The sequence below is a fragment of the Spermophilus citellus genome (genome assembly GCF_964194105.1).
Source record: "Spermophilus citellus genome assembly, chromosome: 18".
Classification (NCBI taxonomy): Eukaryota; Metazoa; Chordata; class Mammalia; order Rodentia; family Sciuridae; genus Spermophilus; species Spermophilus citellus.
The window spans coordinates 9,156,341-9,173,752 of record NC_138200.1 but is presented as its reverse complement, the minus strand read 5'-3'; the positions used below and the strand labels follow the sequence as shown (position 1 = coordinate 9,173,752).

The following is a 17,412-nucleotide window of genomic DNA, read 5'->3' as shown; positions in this document are numbered from 1 at the left end:
AAAAGTTCATTTTAAGTATTCTTAGTTGTGTCTGGTTTTTGCATTTTTTTTTGAGAGAGAGAGAATTTTTTAATATTTATTTTCCAGTTATCGGCGTACACAACATCTTTGTTTTTATGTGGTGCTGAGGATTGAACCTGGGCTGCACGCATGCCAGGCGAGCACGCTACTGCCTGAGCCACATCCCCAGCCCCTTTTGCATTGTTTTTAAATCCTTTGTAGACAGGGACTGCATCCTTTAAACTACCTAATGTTTCCATGAATGCTTAAGGTTGGGCACATGATAGGTACTTGGTCAATTCTTACCATTGGTAATTGTTACAGTGGTTATAAATTTAAGCAGATTTGGGCTGGGGATGTGGCTCAAGCGGTAGCGCGCTCGCCTGCCATGTGTGCGGCCCGGGTTCGATCCTCAGCACCACATACCAACAAAGATGTTGTGTCCGCCGAGAACTAAAAAATAAAAAAATTTAAAAAAAAATTAAGCAGATTTAAGTGGAAAAAAGCATGGACTTTTCTGTTCCTGAGTGAATTTCCCTTATGAACACAAGGGGGTGCTATTTAACCATCAATGACCAATTAAAAACCATTAAAATGTCCCAGTGATGAGTTGCCATGCTAATACTGAGCCACCAGGTAGGGCAGTATTGCCTTGGTCTGGGTGCCAGTGAGTTTAACAAAACTTCTCAAATGGAGACCTGAGGGACATGTTTAAAAAAATATTTAAAGATATAAAAAGAAAAAATAGTCTCAGAAGGAATTAAGAGTAGGGTCTCTGCATTATGCTGATTATTATAGGAGCCGTACAATTTGATGGTAAGTATTTTAGCTGTTGTCTCAAATCAGTTCACTGTCTTTGAGATTTGTTTTCAAGGCAAATTCAAGCATTAAGAAAAAATATTTATTCCCAGGTATCTCCAGAAGATCCCAGAGCTCAATTCCTGATTCGTACTGGGTCTGTTGGCCGAAATAGGGCTGAAGCCTCTTTGGAGCGAGCCCAGAATCTCAACCCCATGGTGGATGTGAAGGTGGACACTGAGGATATAGAGAAGAAACCTGAGTCATTTTTCACTCAGTTTGATGCTGTAAGTTTCTTAGTGTAAAGCCTGTGGGAATTAAGCAAATTTAAGCACTATTTACAGGTATTCTAGAGGGTTTAATCTCAAATTCTGAGCTTTTTCCCAAGTAAATTTATAAGCTGTTCTGTTGTTTAAGCTTAGTACCTTTCACGAGTGTGTTGCCAGTAGGTCCAATCTGTTGGACCTGCTGTGGCTGTTTGTGACGTTGCCGTCTGCTGGCTTCTCTGGGCATGTGTTTCCCTAGACCAGATTTCAGGATTGGTGGTCTGTCTGGTTTCTAGAATCTGCGTGTATCGCAAATATTTGCCCCTGAAAACTTAACAAGTTGTTGATTAATTTCTGTGGCATTTTATTGTTAGAAATACCAAACTGTAGCTTGTGTTTTGTCTTAGGAAAGAATACACCTGATCTTGATCTTGGTTTATGTCTGTCTTTTTTTTTGCTCATGGATAACTAGACAGAATCACTATAGTCATAAGCCAAATGAATCCTATCCAGCCTCATCTGCTTTCACTGCTGAATCTATCTATGCAGATGCAAGAGGATAGGTTAAAATCTATGTCGGTATCTGTGACCTTTCAGACATAGTTCCGTATACCTTGGGAAAACTTAACAATTCAGGTAACTGAAATGATTACCTTACGTAAAAGGTTAGAATTTGGCCTGGGTAGTTTGTTTTTCACACTGCTGTATTTTATAGCTTGCATGTATCTGTTCAGACATGGGCCCAGAATGTTGGATCATCTGTGCATTTGTCTTTTTTCCTTTTTTACCAATTCCTTCTATTTTGTAGTTGTAGGTAATATGATATCTTCCATTTGGACATAAGTCTTTTTAAAATTTTCTCATCCATAGTTCAGATTCGGTTTATTTCAGTTATCCCATAAACTTGTAGAGAGATTTTTTTTTAGAACAGATGCTTGAGGCCAGTGCTGTGTATCTGCACAGGGAGAGTGATTGTCTCTTTGGGCCCTGTTTGGCTGCTCCTGACAGGGGTTGTAGTCACTTTTGACTCTGCAGGGTTCTGTTTAATCAATTGTTTGTGTGTGTCCTCTGTGGCTTTCTTACCTTTCAGATGTGATTTTTTTTCCTTGGATAACTACATCTTTTGAAACACCAAAGGAACACATTTCTCTGAGCATTATTTCAGTTTCTAGGCAAAGAGTGTCTGTCAACTGAAAATGGCCTTGTGTTCAGGAGAAAGCATGTGCGATTTGGAAGTTGTCTTTTGATGGTGATCACAGAGCTTCTCCTGAAAAGATAGAGTTTTGTGCAGTAGAACCTGGCCATTTCCAATACCTATTTATTGGAAAACAACCCAGAGGATGCAGAGCACCGGTTTACTGCCTTAAGTCAGAGAAGGTCACTTGGTCTGTAACCTTTTTCTTTTGTCCTTACTTTGATAAAGTTTCTTCCAGCAAACTGTGGACAAATAATTCCAGTGGGACTTGTTTATCTTTGTCTTAAAATATCAATCAAAAAAGGAAGCTGGAGGAGTCAACTTTAGCAAGATCTTGTCTCAAAATAAAAAAAAAAAAAAAAAAGGTTTGGGGAGGTAGTTCAGAGACTAGTGCCCTGGGTTCTATCCCCAGTGTGGGGGAAAAGTAAAAAAAGAAAAGAGACAAAAACCCGCGTATTTGAAAATAACCTCTGGATCAATTAAAAAAATTAGTTTTGGGTCTGGGATCATAGCTCCCATGGTTCTCTAGCATGCGTGAGGCACTGGGTTTGAACCCTAGCACCACATAAAAATAAAGGCACACTGTCCGTTTACAGCTATGAAAAAATTAGTTTTATTTATCTATTTATTTATTTATAGTTGTAGTTGGACACAATGCTTTTATTTTATTTATTTTTATATGGTGCTGAGGATCGAACCCAGGGCCTCAAAACATGCTAGACAAGTACTCTACCGCTGAGCCACAACCCCAGCCCAGTTTTTCTTTTATCACTTATTTAGATTTTAATATATTTAGCTAATGGTTTAGAAATAACTTGGTAAGTTATCACTGTCTTTTTCATGTAAACAATGAAATGTGTTTTTATATGTTTGTGGATTAGGGGAAGAGTTCCTTTTGGGGGGGGGGCAGTGCTGGGGATTGAACCCAGCATCCCTGTGCATCGAGACAAGCACTCTACCAACTGAGCTATATCCCCCAGTCCAGGGCAAGTGTTTCCTAAATGGTTTTTCCTTTCTAGCTAAACACATTTCTTTTTGGTCATATAAAGTGACCATCACATAACTTACATTTTCTTTTTTTTTAGTTGTTGATAGTTCTTTATTTATTTCACGTGTTGCTGAGAATTGAACCCAGTGCCTCACACATGCCAGGCAAGTGTGCTAGATGCTGAGCCCCAGCCCACATAACTTACATTTTCTATGCACTAAATCCTGCAGCTTCTCTTTTGTATTCTAACTGTAGCACTCAAAGAACCTGTTGTACCAGTTTGAAACTGGCTTCAATCGTGTCCCGAAAGACTGTTCATTAAGATTTATGTAGACATCAGGGCAATGAGTCACAGTTTGCAAAACTCACACCCAGACTTTTCTTTTTGCAGGTATGCTTAACTTGCTGCTCTAGGGATGTCATAGTTAAAGTTGACCAGATCTGCCACAAAAACAGCATCAAGTTCTTCACAGGAGATGTTTTTGGCTACCATGGATATACATTTGCCAATCTTGGAGAGCATGAATTTGTAGAGTAAGTGTTGGAACAGAAAAAGAAAAAAAGGTATTTTCAAAGTTTAGTTTTATATACTGGTGGGAAAAAAGGAATGTAAGGCAAGTATTTTACTGTTACCACTCAAAATAGTCTGAAAGCAAGCCATTAACAATTATTACTGAACACAGTGGATTGTGAGTTCAGAATTATAGGAGATACAGCCTCCGCACTCCAGAATGGTCTAATTTTAAAGCCTAAAGCAAGCAGAGTTCTGTGATAAAGTACACCACTGGGTATTTGATTAGTCCAGACTTTATGTGTTGAACCCACATTTTCTGCATAGGGAAGGCTTGCTTGGATTGTAAACATTTGTACCCTAAACTGAGTACACATAGTTAGATGGGTTCTCTTGGAGGCACATTCAGCCGAAGTCTACCTTGGAAAAGCTCCAAGGTCCAGAGACAACTCTGGTGGAAAAAACAGACCTTATCCCTTATTTTGAACATTGAGGCTGCATATTTTGGTAATTCTCACATGGTAGGATCTGCAACATTTTGAGTTTGTAGCTTCTGGATGAAAGATGGCTGATGATATACAGTATTATAAAAAATTGTGAGTTGGGTTTTTTGGACTAGTTACACACACACACGCACACGTACATCTGTGTGGCTTATTTGATACATAGGCCACAAATTTTAACCACTTTCCCTTCCTCCCTCGCCAACTCCCTAAAGAGAGGCCCAGTGGGGTGGAACTTCCTAGCAAGAGCCCAAGAACTGCTCTCTTTTGTTCAGCCTGTCAGGCAGGTTGCTAAACCTTCTCTGGTACGCAGATTTCTGGCCTATAAAATCCAAGTAGGGAAAAGACCAACACTCAATATATCTCTAGCATTATGTGATTTTAGGAATATACTTTGGCTGGGGATGGTGCTCAGTAGTAGAACACTTAACCTACCTACGTTTTCAAGGTTTTGGGTTCAATCTTCACAGGGGGGAAAAAAGGAAAGAAGAATAGAAAAAAGAGCCAGGTGCGGTGGTGCATGGGTATAATCCCAGCATCTTGGGAGGCTGAGGCAGGAGGATTGTGAGTTCAAAGCCAGCCTCAGCAAATCAAGGCACTAAGCAACTCAGTGGCTCAGTGGTTGCGTGCCCCTGAGTTCAAACCCCAGTCACTAGATACGTATATGTGCAAATATGCATACACACGTGCATCTATCATGTATGTTTTATGTGGGAGTGGACATGCTGGGGATAGAACCCTAGGCCTGTGCATGCAAGGCCAATGCTTCATAGCTTGAGCTACATCTCCAGTCCAGGAGGATACTTTTATGTGGTTTATGTTAGGAGCAAAAAAAAAAGAAAAAGGAAAAATCTAGTTCCTTGGGTAGGTATGTAATAAGTAGATAATGTCATAGTAGTGAAAAGCAGGTCACAAATCACTTTGACTTATTGGGAGCTTGTATATTTTGGGCAGTGTGCTGAACAATTTATGCTATTTCTCTTCTCACAGTTGTGGTGTCAGGGATTGCTGTTCCTACGTTAACTGACTTATCAGATAAATAAGTGGCAGAACTGGGATTTGAACCCTAGCCTGTCTGACCCCAAAGCTTTTGCTGTTACATACTCTGGGAACTGGTAACATTTTTTATTTTACTGGCATGATTCACAGGGTAGACTCCCTTTGTCACCCTCTAGGGAGAAAACCAAAGTTGCCAAAGTTAGCCAAGGAGTAGAAGATGGACCTGATACCAAGAGAGCAAAACTTGATTCATCTGAGACAACTATGGTCAAAAAGGTACTTATAATGTGGGGGAGCAGAGGTTAGAGGCCATGGGGACTTCTAGAGGATCCGATGGGCCTTTTTACATTTGTAAATAAGAGAAATGAGCTTGGTTGAGCAGTCTTGAGGGGAAAGCCCATGCTTACTTACCCTTACACCATGTAATGGGATATGCTGCTGCTTAGTGCCAGATGGCTGTTGCCATGAGGAAATGTGGGTCCAGTTCCAGAGGTGAATGTTTTCCCCTCAGTACTGGGCATTGAACTCAAGGGTGTTATACCACTTGAGCTCTGTCCCCAGCCCTTTAAAAAAATATATTTATATATTTATGTATTTTTAGTTTTAGGTGGATACATTACTTTGTTTTTATGTGGTGCTGAGGATCAAATCCAGTGCCTCATGCATGCTTAGGGGAGTGCTCTACCACTGAGCCACAACCCCATCCCTGTCCCCAGCCCTTTTATTTTTTATTTTAACATAGTGATTCACAAGGGTGCTGGTTCAGCCTGAGCTTGTGAACCTTTTGCCACAGCCTCCTAGTAACTGGGATTACAGGTGTTCACTACCATGAAAAACCATGAAAAATAAAAAGATCTAGGGATGTGATTGTGTAATTAAGAACTCCTGGGTTCGGGGCTGGGATTGTGGCTCAGGGGTAGAGCACAGGCGGGACCCGGGTTCAATCCTCAGCACCACATAAAAATAAAGGCATTGTGTTGTGTCCATCTACACCTAAAAAATAAATGTTTAAAAAAAAAAAAAAAAACTCCTGGGTTCAGTACCTGGTACTTTAAAAAAAAAAAAAGTCAGAAATATAGATTTTTGTATAGGGTACATACTCAATCTGCTTTGAATGCTATTCTGGTAAATACCCTGGAGGTCAAACAACATGTCTGTGTGGCTTATTTGGTACATAGGCCACAGATTTTAACCTCTGATACATGGTTTTGAGCAAAAGCCATTACTTTTATACAAAAAATTTTTCTTTTCTACTGAGCTATAGCCCCATTTTTCCCCCCTAAATTTTGAGACAGAGCCTCCCTAAGTTGCCCATGCTGCCTCAATCATCCCAATAGCTAGGATCAAAGGTGTGCCACCACCATGCTTGGCTGGCTTTTTTTTTTTTTTTAAGTATTTATTTTTTCAGTTGTAGTTGGACACAGTATTTTATTTATTTATTTATTTATTTATTCTTAATTGTAGTTGGACACAATACCTTTATTTCACTTATTTATTTTTATGTAGTGCGGAGGATCGAACCTAGGGTCCCGCATGTGCGAGGCAAGCCCTCTACTACTAAGCCACAACCCTGCCCCAGTCTTTTTTTTTTTTTTTTTTTTTTTTAGGAGAGAGAGAGAGAGATTTTTTTTTTTTTTTTTTAAAGAGAGAGAGAGAGAGAGGAGAGAGAGAATTTTTTTTAATATTTATTTTTTAGTTCTCGGCGGACACAACATCTTTGTTGGTATGTGGTGCTGAGGATCGAACCCGGGCCGCACGCATGCCAGGGGAGCGCGCTACCGCTTGAGCCACATCCCCAGCCGCAGTCTTTATTTATTTATTTTTATGTGGTGCTGAAGATGCCTCACATGTGCTAGGCAAGTACTCTACTGCTGAGCCACAATCCCAACCCCTTGGCTGTTTTTTTTGTTTTTTTTTTTTAAGTTTTTTTTCTCTTTCGCCAAAAACCTTTAATGAGAAAAACATTTAGTGTTGACAGATGTTATCAGTTGTATAGATATGTATATGTGCAAATATGCATACACGTGTGCATTTATCATGTATGTTGTATGTGGGGATGGACATGCTGGGGATAGAACCTGGGGCCTGTGCGCATGCAAAGCCAGTGCTTCATCACTGATCTACATCTCCCATCTAGGAGGATACTTTTATGTGGTTTATGTTAGGAGCATAGCCTATGTTTGGATTTGGTGCAATAATTAGATTCCTTTTATTCAAAGGAATAGGAAAGAGATCAGAAGTCAGTGGTTTCCGTAACTTGTGCTGGAATTTAAGAAAAAGGGTATCATGGGATGGGGAGAGTGATTTGAAGTGGCCAGAATTGGTTTTGTTGGAGTGAGAGGAAAGATATGACCAAGTCCATATTTACTCTGTGTTGTAGATTTAAATGTTGAGAAAGAAAAAACAGCTGGTCAGAATGTCAAGTTAAAATTGCTCTAAAGGGGGGGGATTCTAAAGAGTGCAGAAACCACAAAAGAGACTGCAGAAAACCGCAGAAGTGGAACTCTTAGAGGCTTCAGCAAGGCAGCGCTGGAGATTTTCTTTCTTTTGCTTTTTGTGTTTGTATTGGAATAGCTTGGTGCTGTGCTTGTGATACAGAGGAATTATTAGGCCCTAATTTTAGTGTCTATTCACAGGACCATAATTATCCAAAGTGAACGTTGGTGTTTTGGCCAAAGCTTGAGTCCTTTTCTTTCTTTTTTTTTTAAGACCCAGTCAAGCTTTATCTGCATAGCTCTGGGAGTTTGGTGGGGGAGATAAATTGTTAACACACTGAGGACTACAAAAGCAGCTTTGTGGGTGCTGTCAGTTTATAAATCACACCCTCTTACAAGTGAGACACTTGGCCTTGGTGTGAAAGGTTTAATGGCTTAAGGGCCTTCTCTGATTGAGGCGTGTCTTTTACATTCAGCTGGAGAGAGCCTTTGCTTTGTTAATTCACAGCTGGAAGTTTCCCTGGAGTCAGTTCTGATGGTGCCCACTGGTGTGGATCTGGAAACCTCTTTTGGGAGCCACTTTATCTCACTATGAGGAGAATGTGGGCAGCCTGTGCTTTCACTCGGGGCCTTGGCGCACCATTCCTTAGCACTCCATGGTCAGAGCTTTTTGTGAAGCCTCTTCCTATGTGGGGTCAAATTTGAAGGTATGAAAATATTCCCCAGCTGACATTGTTAGTCAGCTGTTACACTTGGACAATTCAGGCTTAAATTCCAACCAAGAGCCCCTTAAGGTTGCAGGGCATTCAGTGCATTCCTGATGACAATCCCTGGGATTCCAAATCTTGTCTTGGTGAGGCTTCACCAAGAGTGCCCTTCAAGGGCTGGGTTGAGTTGGGTTTTGGCCTTTCCACCTTATAATAACATGCCTCCTTTATTTTGGCAGAGATACATTTGTGATTTTGAAGTACTCTTCGTAGTAAAAAATTCCTTGATTGAGATTCTACCCTTTTGCCTAAATTGTACAGAATAACTAGTTGGGTTATGCTCTGAGAATGCAGGATGGGGGTGGGGAAGCCACCACTTCCTGTTTCCTGTGAAAGGTTTCTGGTTAGAGTTCCCTTCCCCTCACCCCTTTTCCTAAGTTCAACCAAATGTTGTAAAGCCACTTTTGCTTCAAGGTACACGTTGTGCTCCTAAATTAGAAACTTAAAAAACAAAGAGGAAAAACAGTTTGTGGTTTTCACACCACCTAGGAAGATACTGGGCCTTTCTAGCACCTGTGCCATCATGATAAATAAGGCAGTAGGAAAATGCCTGGCCTGTTGAGGTGATCAGTTTGTTTGCTTCCTTTAGGGTGCAGAAGTCACCAGACAGATTTCATCAGAATTAGGTCGTTGTCACAGGCCTGATATAGACAGTGATGTGCAGGAGATAAAGGAGAGAGTAAAGATGTGGTGGTGAGGAAGTGTCTGAAAAGATTTCCCAGGGGAGTGTTTGAGTCAGTTTGTGAAGGACAAAAAGTTTGCCAAGCATCAGAGCCTGGACCTAGTATGCAGTCAAAGAAAATGAGATAAACAAAATGACAGATGTAGGGGCAGAGTCACACTGGCTTTCCCCACTCCAAGACAGCCAGTTCTTTCTGTGAGTTAAACAATGTCTGTTACATGTAAGGCACTGTATGGGTGCAGAAGCACAGTCCTGTTCTATCAGCCTACAGCTGATGGAGAAGCCAGAAATGGCCTGACCTGATACCTCAGCTGCAGAGGGAGGAAGAGATGGTAGAGAGCATAGACAGTGATCTGAGGGCACAGGCTGACAATTTTTAGGAAAACTGAAGTTTTATGAAGAGATAGGATAAAATATGTAAAAATCGACAACATTCTGAAGAAAACAATTCAGATTAAAAGGCCACTGTCCCACCTGTGTTGTTCACGTTTTGTTTTTTGAGTTGTTCGGGGCTTCTGGAGATGAGTTGTCTGCTCTTAAAATAGTAGGTGACTAATTTGGGCATTGTTAATACTCCTGATGAATTAGTTGAGAAATTTCACAGTTGAGGATTGATTCTAATTTATTTTTTAAATATTTATGTATTTATTTTTAGGTGTAGATGGACACAACATAATGCCTTTATTTTTTTATGTGGTGCTGAGGATCGAACTGGTCCGGCGCCGCCGCAGGGGGGGGGGGGCAACGCTTTACCCCTGAGCCTCAATCCCAGCCCTCTAATTTATTTGTTTATTTATTTAGAGCAGTATTTAGGAATGAGGCCAGGAGATTACTACTTATGAGCTATATCCCTACCCTTTTTTCTTAAATTTTATCTTGAGATAGGGTCTTGCTAAATTATGCAGATTAGCCTTGAATTTGCAATCCTTGTCTCAGCCTTCAGAGTAGCTGTAACCAGCAAAAAACCAAGCGTTTCTGTGTCTTCCTTTTGTTGGGGGAGGTAAAGAAATGGTACTGGAGATATAGTCCAGGGACAGTTTACCAATGAGCTACTATTTATTTATTTATCTATGAGCCCTATTTATTTATCTATTTATTGGTACCAGGGATTGAACCTAGGAGCACCTAACCACTGACCCACATCCTTTTTATTTTTTATTTTGAGACAGGGTCTCACTAAGTTGCTGAGTCTGACCTTGAACTTTTTTTTTCTTTTTAAATTTTTTTGTTTGTTCTTTTTAGTTATGTGTAACAGTAGAATGTATTTTGACATTTTATATATACGTGGAGTATGACTTCCCATTCTTGTAGTTGTACATAATCTGGAGTTACAATGATTGTGTATTTGTATTCGAACATAGAAAAGTTATGTCTGATTCATTCTACTGTCTTTCCTATTCCCATCCTCCCTCTCTTCATTCCCCTTTGTCTAATCCAATGAACTTCTATCCACTCCCCTTATTGTGTGTTAACATAGCATATCAGAATGGCCTTTGGGTTTTTTTGAGATTGGTTATTTCACTTAGCCTGATAGTCTCCAGTTCATCTATGGCCTTGAACTTTGGATCCTCCTATCTTAGCCTCCAGAGCTGCTGGGATTGAAGGTGTGTGCCACATTGCCCAGTGGCTCCTCTATTTTTATGCAGTACTCGGGATGGAACCTAGGGTCTCAGGTATGACGGACTATGTCCCCACATCTCCAACCCCACCCAAATGGTTTTAATATCATCGAACTATTCTATATGATCCTTATTATCTTCTCCCGGGTTCCTCTGGCCTTTGCTCCTAACCAGGTAACTCTAGGGCTGCTAGTTCATTTGTTTGAATTAGAAAGATACTTGGAAGGGCAGATAAAGCCCACAACCCTGTTGGGTGCGGTGCCCCCACCACCACCACCCCACCGTTCTGTGGATTGAACCCCATGCCTTGTGCATGGTCAGCAAGCACTATAACATTGAGTAATGCCCCTAACCCTTTTTAAATTTTATTTTGAGATGTTTTGCAAGCTGGCCTAGAAACTTATGATCCTTCTCGCTTAGCCTTCTGATTACCTGGGATTACATACCTATGCCACAGTGCCTGACTTGGCTTTGTTGTATCACATGTGTCTAAGTATAAATGACACTTTAGGACTTATTATGCAATAATTTAGACATAAAATAAGAAGGATATAGGAAACCCACCTGCGATCTAAAGCATTAACATTGCCCGAGTGGTTGAGAACCCATGGTTGTCCTCCCAACGTGAGTTATCATCCTCAATTTTTTCTCGTTCATGTGTTCGTTCGTTCGTTCTTTCTTTCTTTCTAGTTGTAGAAGGACACAGTAACTTTATTTTGCTTATTTATTTATTTTTATATGGTGCTAAGGTTCGAACCCAGTGCCTCACATGTGCAAGGCAAGTGCTCTACCACTGAGCCATAACTGCAGCCCTATATATTTCCTTTTTTTTTTTTAACTTGTGGATGAACACAATGCCTTTATTTTATTTATTTATTTTGATGTGGTGCTGAGGATCGAACCCAGTGCCTCACATGGCACAAGGCAAGCCCTCTGCCACTGAGCCAAAATCCCAGCCCTTGTATTTCTTTTTTATTGTGTATATATATGTGTACATGTCCAAGCACAATCTGGAATTGCTTTTGCATGCCTTTTAACTTCAGAATTGGTTTCATATTGCATGTGTGCTGCACCTGCTTTTTTTTTTTTTTTTTTTTTTTTAGAGAGAGAGAGGGAGAGAGAGAGAATTTTTAATATTTTTTTAGTTCTCGGCGGACACAACATCTTTGTTGGTATGTGGTGCTGAGGATCGAACCCGGGCCGAGGATCGAACCCGGGCCGCACGCATGCCAGGCGAGCGTGCTACCACTTGAGCCACATCCCCAGCCCCCTGCACCTGCTTTTTAATAGCAGCTTTTTGTTTGTGAGGACATCTGTATGGAGTTAGGGCTTTTCTGTCCATTATGGTAGCCACTAGCCACATGATTATTTAAATTAAAATAATTAAAATTACATGCCATAAAAAGTTGAGTCCCTAAGTCTCACTAGCCACATTTCAAGTGCTTAGTAACCACACATACCTCTTGGTATTGTGCAGCCCAGGTTCACCATTTCCATCATCACAGCAAATTGTCTTGGGCAGCACTGCAGGGCATTCTTTTGCTGTAAAGTATTTATTGTGTAAATACATTATTGTTTATATATCTATTCTTCTGTCCATGGGCATTTAGGCATGTACATTTTTGCCATTAAAAACTGATACAGTAAGTCTGTGAGTGTGTGTAGATAGTCTCTAGGACAATCCTGTTACTTTCTCTAGGTTAAATTAGAGTATCATAGGGTTTGGCAGATTCTGCTAAGTAGAATGAAAAAGTTTTTATCCGTTTACATTCTACAGCCAACAGTATGTAACAGTAACCTTTAGTGACTTCGTGCTTTTTTGCTATTCTACTGGCAGATTGTATCAATTACAGTTGTCGGTTGTTAGAATGCTTTTTAAAGCTGGAGACTCCTGGATCCCTCCATGCCTGCCTTGGAGATTTTGAATAAGTAGGCTGGGGATTGGACCTAGAAATTTGTAGTCTTTTTGTGTTTGTGGTGCGGGTGGGTGAGGTGGTATGGGGGATTAAATCCTGGCACATGCTAGGCAAGCACACTATCACTGAGCTACACCTTTTTATTTTGTTTGTTTTTTGCAGAACTGTAGATCATTGAGCTACCCAGCCTTTTTAATTTCTATTTTGAGACAGGGTCTCACTAAGTTGCCAGACTGGCCTCAAACTTGTGTGATCCTCCTGTTTCAGCCTTCTGAGTAGCTACAGGATATGCCATCAAGCCAGGCTCACTTGGTTTTTTAGATAGCTAGGGAATAGAGGAGAGAGGAGGAAAGGTAGATACCTGTCTAAATTTGAAATTATTTTTAAACTCAAAATGTACTTTTTTTTTTTTGGTGCTGGGGACTGAACCCAGGGCCTTGTGCATGTGAGGCAAGCAGTCTGATAACTGAGCTATATCCCTGCCCCTGCATATGACATTTTAAATTGACAAAATGGAGCTAGTATTAACAACTGTTCAATTTGAATCATTTTGGGGTAAGGTTCCAGCATGATGCCCTGCCCCCCACTACCCCCAGATATTTCAGTCTGTGTTTGCTCAAGCAAGTGTTTTCTATAAACATAAGCCAACCATCAGGACCAGGGAATTTACATTTATACAACATTGCTCTCTGATCCTTAGATGTTATTTAGGTTTGCTAGTTATTCCAGTAATGTCCTTAATGGCACAAGGATTCAGTTCAGCATTATGTATGGATTTTCATGACACTTTTAAAAATTGTAAGCTAGTTATTTTGAAAAACATCCCTTAGTTTGGGTTCATCTGATGTTTTCTTTTGATTAGACTTCAATTTCATATCTTTGGAAAGAATGTTATAGAATGGATGCTTCCCATTGCATCCTGTAATCTGGTTGTGTGATTTGCTAGTAATGTTAACTTTGATTCTTCAAGTAAAATGTTGTCTTTTCTTTATGTTTTGTGTATGTATTTTTTGGAGAGTCATTTTAAAATATGTTAATATCTCATTTCTTATTAACCACTTAACTAATTCAGTTAATTTTGGGTATGTGGCTTAATGGGTTCCAGTTTATTTGAAGTGTTGGATTGCTATCATTTATTTTTATCTTGATTTTCCCCAGATTTGACTAGTAGGAGCTCCCTAAAGCTGCCTCTGCTTTCCTTTTGACATGTCCCCTTCCTTTTCTGAGCATTTCTTTACTTTCTATTCTCTTGGCCTCATCATTGATTCCCACCCTTCATACTGGGGATTGTAACCAGGGGTACTCGACTACGACTGAGCTGCATACCCATCATTTTGAGACAGATCTTGTTAAGTTGCTGAGGCTGGCCTTGAACCTACAATCTTCCTACCTTAGCCTCCCAAGTCACTGGGGTTATAGATGTGGGCCTGAGTGCCAGGCTCTGCCCCAGTTTTGAAATCAGCCATTTTTCTTAGGAAAAATGTTTATTCAAGTGGGGAGTGGAGTGGTGATTAGAAACCTAGATCTGAGGGGCTGGGGATAAAGCTCAGTTGTTAGAGTGCTTGCCTCACATGCACAAGGCCCTGGGTTCAATCCCCAGCATCACCTCAAAAAAAAAAATATGACCGTTAAGTGTGCTTGCCACTACCAGAGTGACATTGCTATTAGACCTCCGAAGACATATTTAGTATTTTTATATGTGTATGTATACAAACATATTCCCATACCCACATTTGTATCTTTTTTTTTCTTGATTTGTGTATATTGAAATTAAATTCATAGTGATGTCTCTCTCCCACCACAGGATTCATTCTAGTTTCCTCTTTCTGTATTGCTAATTCTGTTCTTTGACAAACTTGGCCCCTCAAATTTTTTTTGTGGGGTGGAGGATTAAACCCACGCGTGCTTAACCCTGAGTCCCACATCCCCAGCCCTTTTTTATATTTTTTATTTTTTTGATGATTGGGATTGAACCCAGGGTTTTGTGCATGCAAGGCAAGCACTTTTTATATATATATTTTTTAGAGACAGGGTCTCACTGAGTTGCTTAGGGCCTCAGTAAGTTGCTGAGACTGGCTTCTGCTTCAGTTTCCCAAACCAATGGGATTATAGGAATGCACCATCGTAGCTGGCTAATTCTTTTTTTTTTTTTTTTTTAATTGTGGTGCTGGGAATTGAACCCATGGCCTTGTGTATGTGAGGCAAGCACTCTACCAGTTGGGCTATATATCTCCAGCCCATTTCTTCTACTTCTTCCTTTTTTTTTTTTTTTTTAAATATTTTATTAGTTGTTGTTGTACCTTTATTTTTATGTGGTGCTGAGAATCGAATCCAGTGCCTTGCAAATGCTAGGCAAGCATTCTACCACTGAGCCACAACTCTAGTCCCCAGCCCACTTCTTTTTGTTTTTGATTTTTGTCATCCATCTAGGAGATGAGATGGTGGGGTGTTTTTGTGTTTTGTTGTGCATGACTTTTGGACTCGGTTGTTTAGGAAGAATAATTTGTTATTTTTCTAAATTTTTAGGGGGGATAAATAATACCTATTTACTGTTTAAAATTAGAAAATAAATAAGTTGTGTATTTTAAAATTAAATCTGTGTTGTTGCATTTTTCAGGGTAGTTAATTTGGGGCTGGTTTTGGGGTTCATTATTATAGTATGTGATAAGCCCTTGGTTCAATCCCCAGTACCAAAAGGATAATATGATTATCTTAATAGGTTTCAGCCTCACTTCCTCCTTTCACAGGGCTTTTGCAATTCTTGTTCTGTTTCTGTGGCCTTGAGCTTTTGTCACATCCCCCTTATTCATTTTCTGTTTTTATTGTCATCCTTTATCATCATTAAACCATTCTACTGAGAAACATTTAATTTTTCAGTTGTTTTTGTTTGCTATTTGAAGGATAGTTTTATTGAATGTCTTTAGGGGATAGTTTTATTGAATGTCTTTAGACATACTTGTTCTTGTTCTCAGTGGTGATGTATTTCTGTAGTGTGAATACAGCCAAAGTTAGAGCCAGATGGAACTAGGTCTTGAGGAACTTGGCGCTCTCTTCTGTCTTTGCAGGTACATGACCATCACTGTCTCCTGTATTCAACAAGCATTTCTTAGTTTTAAGTGGGCCTTAACTTCTTTTCTTTTTTTAAAAAAAAATTTTAGTTGTAGATGGACAAACAATACCTTTATTTTATTTATTTATTATGTGGCTGTAAGAAACTCAGGGCCACACACATTCAAGGCAAGCGCTCTACCACTGAGCCACAACCCCAGCTGCTGCTGCTGCTGCCTTTTTTTTTTTTTTTAATATTATTTTAGTTGTAGTTGCACACAACACCTTTGTTTTATTTATTTACCTTTATGTGATGCTGAGGATCGGATCCAGGGCCTCATCCATGCTAGGCGGATGCTCTACCACTGAGACACAACCCCCACTCCCAACTTCTTAATGATCAGTAAACTTTAAGTAATTTCTTTGAGATGGAAATAGTTTCTGCTTTATAATTTGAAGCCAGCACATTTTATCCCTATGTACTTCTGCCTTTTTCCAACAGAAGGTGGTCTTCTGCCCTGTGAAAGAGGCGCTAGAGGTGGACTGGAGCACTGAGAAAGCTAAGGCTGCCCTGAAGCGCACGACCTCTGATTACTTTCTCTTGCAAGGTGAGTCCTGAAGGCAGAGCATCCTTCTACTGGGCTTTTGGTTTTAATTTCTGCAGATATGGCTTAGTGTACACATGGTTTTGTGACATTTGCCAAGTCAAATTTTCTCCTTACCCAAGCACTATATTGATTCAAAAAGGGTCCAGGAGGAGTGGGGGTTTAACTCAGTGGTAGGGTGTTTGCCTAGAACATAAGAGGCTTTGGGTTCCATTCCTAGCACTGAAAAAATAAACAAGAAGGGGCTGAGGCCATAGCTCAACATAGAACACTTACCTAACATATGTGCGGTCCTAGGTTTAATCCCCAGCATCTCAAAAAGGAAAAACAAAAGAGAACGATCTATAAAAAATATGTAAAACTTACTTAGTAACTAGCAAGAAGATCAAATTAGAGTATAAGTTTATTCTTATCTGTGAGTAAAACTTTTCCAGTAACTAAATAAAAGTGACAGCAAGACAGGAGATGGTAGGGTGGGGATAATTTGGAGGGTGAAATATATCCATTTGTATAGACAAATGTGAGTTAAGCAGGAATGAGTCTCACGCATGTCAGAAGAGCAGCCTTCAGAAAGTGCTTTCTCTAAGGACTGTGGGACCTGGTGTGGAGGAAGTGCCAGCTGGTGCCATTTGGGGGGAGCTAATCCCTTAGTCCCTGGCACATTGAAAACCTTCAGGAAACAGCCACTAGTTTGTAAAGGTTATGACATAAGCATCTTTTACTGCTGTTCATGAAAAGAGTCCCTGGTAGTGGGTTAGCATAATCTGGTGAGCCTCAACAGGGACCATTTTGTTAATGTCATGAGACATTTTTGGATGTTACAATTGGGTAGGGAGATATTATCGGCATCTAGTGGTTAGAAAAAGTCCTGAGGTACTGCTAAATATCTACAGTGGATAGGACAGCATTTGAGATAGAGCTGTTCAGCTTAAATGTTGGTATTGCTGAGGTAAGAACCCCTGATTCAACTCTGCAATTTCCAGAGTGTTTTCTCATACATCTCCATATCAGGTACCTTCAAAGTAGACAGGATAGAAATGATTCCAGATTTGGCTTCTTGGGATGAAGAAACAGAGATGG

General features: G+C 40.1%; 1 protein-coding gene across 1 annotated transcript in view; it reads left to right on the top strand.

The window, feature by feature from the left end:
• SAE1 (SUMO1 activating enzyme subunit 1) overlaps positions 1–17,412 on the top strand; it is a 62,571-nt gene that overhangs the window by 13,800 nt on the left and 31,359 nt on the right. The window contains exons 3-6 of the mRNA XM_081275416.1: positions 912–1,085; positions 3,639–3,781; positions 5,437–5,536; positions 16,230–16,335. Of these exons, the coding sequence (XP_081131542.1) occupies positions 912–1,085; positions 3,639–3,781; positions 5,437–5,536; positions 16,230–16,335 (523 nt within the window). The remainder of the gene's footprint in view (positions 1–911; positions 1,086–3,638; positions 3,782–5,436; positions 5,537–16,229; positions 16,336–17,412) is intronic.